This window comes from Clytia hemisphaerica, unplaced genomic scaffold (assembly GCF_902728285.1).
Source record: "Clytia hemisphaerica strain Z4C2 unplaced genomic scaffold, Clytia hemisphaerica genome assembly, whole genome shotgun sequence".
Lineage (NCBI taxonomy): Eukaryota > Metazoa > Cnidaria > Hydrozoa > Leptothecata > Clytiidae > Clytia > Clytia hemisphaerica.
The window spans coordinates 256-3,815 of NW_027103365.1; the positions used below are offsets into that span (position 1 = coordinate 256).

Genomic DNA, 3,560 nt, shown 5'->3' on the forward strand with positions numbered 1-3,560 from the left:
TTGTTTAACAGTCAATTATGATAAAAAGAATTAACTTTCTTTACAATTTTCAGGACGTTAAAGTTATTGAGAATTGTTTTTTGTAAAAATTATTCATAAAATATGTCTCATGATAATTAATATGACACAAAGAGAAACTTTGATAAACATTGCCAATTTAATGGAACACACACAAGAACTTCCTTTCTATAGAAATGGTATGACTCGATACTTTTTTCGGGACACACTGTAATCTTACCTTATTGAACAGAACTGTTATTTTGATTGTTAGTAATATTTAAAAAAACCATCAAGACTTGATCATGTACCATCTCGTGTCATTTTGATTTTCTGGAAAATCTCAGCAAAAAGTTCATGATAATGCTGTAAAGTTGGTGTCGCTTTCACACCAGACTGTGAATTTATTTCTACAGCTAAATTCTTTTCAGGCGATGCATAATAAAAAGTTTCTACACTCGATAATTTTGTTTCTCCTGTCTCAGATGAATTTTTATCGAACCTTTGTATCGCCTCCTCTAATATTGAATTATCATGCTCCAAATCCAAAATTCGTTCTTTTAATAAGTCGTTTTCTTCAAGAATCGATTCAAAGCGATTTAGCAGTTTAGTATCTACTTTATCTGAGTTTTCAAACGAAGGAGGAGTGCGGTCATCGAGACACTCTAAGCTCTCCTCCGCGATGGAGTTTGTGTCTTCCTTTTTCAGGAATGAAATTTCTTCTAAATATTCTTCGCACTCTTTTTCAAGCCACTCCACTCTCCTCCACAGGGTGATATTCTTTTTCTTGTAAATCCCACAATCATCCAGTAACTGTTTATATTTATTTGAGAGGTCTAGAATTTGTGTCTCTAGGGATGAATATACGTCTGTTTGTTGATTCAATAACTCGTTCAAATTCTTGACTTGGTTCTCATAATGCTGAAAAGGAGTTAAATGTTAAAATCTTATCATTTTATTTTCTATTTTTCAGTGCTCTAACTAATAAAAATTTGTTAAAATAAAAATAAAATTATTGAATTGATATCTGATGATCCATTATCATTTGGGATGAAAAGAAAGGAACTACAGAGCAAGCTTTTGTTGGGTTTGAAATAAAAGTTGGTTGCACCCAAATACTAAAGATCACCAGGTATGTTGATACTTATAAAATATTTGTTGACAGGGGATTCTGATATTTGTCTTTAGAACAGAAATTATATCATTAAAGTCCAATCTCGTACCCAGAGCTACTTGCACCACATTTTGGTTTCACCCAGAGCCATTTTTGATTTTACTAATGGACGTGATACAACCTTTTGTGAGCGCTATCAAAATCATGAAAAAGCGTACAAAAGGACTGGGTTCGAGTTCGAGTTTGACTCAAGCGACCGTAGTACAATGGTGGAGCATCCGGCTACGGTTCGCAAGGTTGTGGGTTCAACCCCCAGCCGGGGTCATACCAAAGATTCCCAAAATGGTACTTTATGCCTCTCTGCTTGATGCTCAGCAACTAAGAGAAGGATCAAGGGTAAGTGGAGAAATCCAGGGAGAAAGAGTGGCGCCCTCCCCTACCTTCGGGTGGATAGCTATCGAAAGAGGAGCCTTCGGGTCGCCTCCGACTGCGGTCGCAGACTTACTTACTTGACTCAAGTCCCGAATACGTGAATACGGGAATCAGAATTTGGAAATCAGATTTATATTTTTACGTAGCTCCCTTTTTTAATACGTCATAAATAAGTAAATAATTTTGAGGATTTTAGCCGTGTCGTATTATCGGCTGTATATACTGTACTTATGTGAGTTATAAAGTCATTGTTTCAATGAAAGGACTCACTGTCACTAGATTTAACCAAAAGATTTAACAATAAAGCATATTTCTTACATCAGCTCTCAATTTCTGTTCTTCAAACTGTTTCTCTGTGACTTCTAAAACTGTTTCCAATTCTTTGTTGTTCCTCAGCAATAAAAGTCCAACTTGTACCGCAAGTTTGACGTCTGTAAAGCAAGCAAATAAGTCATTTTATAGGCAGTGTAGTGATATTTCCTTACATTACAGAGATTACTGTGCCACTAACTCGATCGGGAAGATTCTTCCGAAATGGGAAGAACTTTCCCAAACGGGAAGAACTTACTCTATTTTTTTCTACCCGTTTGGGAAGATTCTTCTTCTTTGGGAAGTTGAAAATTGACTGAATCTTCGGCGAAGCTGTACGATGACCGGCGAAAGTTGAAACTTTTTGGAGGTGAAATAGCATCAAATTTTAAGGATTTTCACCAAAAGAAAAATAAACTTTACCGTGGAAATCTTGTTAAATTGTGAAAAAAACTGCGTAAGCTTCCCAAACGGGTAGTTCCAACCCGATCGAGTTTTCCTTATTTTCCCGCTTCTTCCTGATCTGGAAGTCCGTTTTTTAACTCTTACCCATTTGGGTGTCAAGTTAATTTCCCGTTCGGGAAGGTTCTTCCCATTTCGGAAGAATTTTCCCATTTCGGAAGAATCTTCCCGATCGAGTTAGTGCAGGTTAGTGGCACAGACTGACAGAGAAATCTTCATCGATGACAACGATTTTACGGGCGGCGAGATTTTTGAAAGCTTTGACTTTATATTATACACAGTATTTTGGGCATGAGTTGTCCTTTTATTTTGCTTTTCTGTCAAAATTCAAATGACCTCTGTACACCCTTCTGAGTCGGGATGGGGATGGGATGGGTCCCGGTGACCGTTTAAAGTGAGGGGAAGGAGAATGTTGCACCTTCTAAACTTCAGGGACGAGATGGAGTTTTTACAAGCTCTTATTTGATTTGGTTGGTCGTTAACCAGTAATAAAAGAATTTTGTTACTTTTTCTAAAGAACGCGTCATTTTTATTACTTCAAATGACCAATTATTAAAAAGTATTATATAAAAACTTCATCTCATCTGAAACTTGAAATCATAAAACGCTATTTAATCAGGTTTTTGACTTTTTTTGGAAAAAATTTTTAGTCTGAAAAGATAAAAAAAATCAAAAAGACTATAAGTATTGATTTACCTGAATTGACCAGGCTATTCCAATCATCCTCAGCTATTCTTAAGCTTGCACATGAGAACAAGTCAACATAAGAATTGTATGACGTGTTATTTAGCGGCCCACCGTTCGTTGGCTCCAATGAACTTGTTGTCATTTCTAAAAGTCAAATGAAATTCTAAGTGTAATAAAGGTTTGGAAAAAAACCATTACGTAATGCTTCCAACAGACAGTCGGGTGCAGGTGACAATTCTCCATATCTGGTGATAAACTTTCTATATTTATAACAACCGTACACATTTAGTACTGTACCAGGAAATGTCGAGCGAAGCGATCGAACTTTAATGTCAATCGACTCAGTAATAATCGAAAAGAATCGATTAAAAGGAACTCGATCCAACTTATTCTATTATTTTGATTGAATTTAATCGATGTTCGATCGAATCGAACCAATTAAATCTCGAGGTAATCGAATCTAGTCGAAAAAATAGTTACACTGCTTATCGCAAAAGTTCTTTTTTTAAAGAAAGATCTTCAGAGTGTCTCGCGTGAATTTCTTTAAAACAATAATTCT

At 35.8% G+C, this 3,560-nt stretch overlaps 1 protein-coding gene across 1 annotated transcript; it reads right to left on the reverse strand.

Annotated features, from left to right (window-relative positions):
- Window positions 1-283: 283 nt before the first annotated feature.
- LOC136823034 (cerebellar degeneration-related protein 2-like) lies at window positions 284-2,405 on the reverse strand. The gene is made up of 3 exons (XM_067079333.1): window positions 2,402-2,405; window positions 1,862-1,974; window positions 284-918 (listed from the first exon to the last, which is right to left on the reverse strand). The coding sequence occupies exons 1-3, from the start codon at window positions 2,403-2,405 to the stop codon at window positions 301-303; spliced, it is 735 nt and encodes a 244-aa protein (XP_066935434.1). The 3' UTR covers window positions 284-300.
- Between the last annotated feature and the right edge of the window lie 1,155 nt (window positions 2,406-3,560).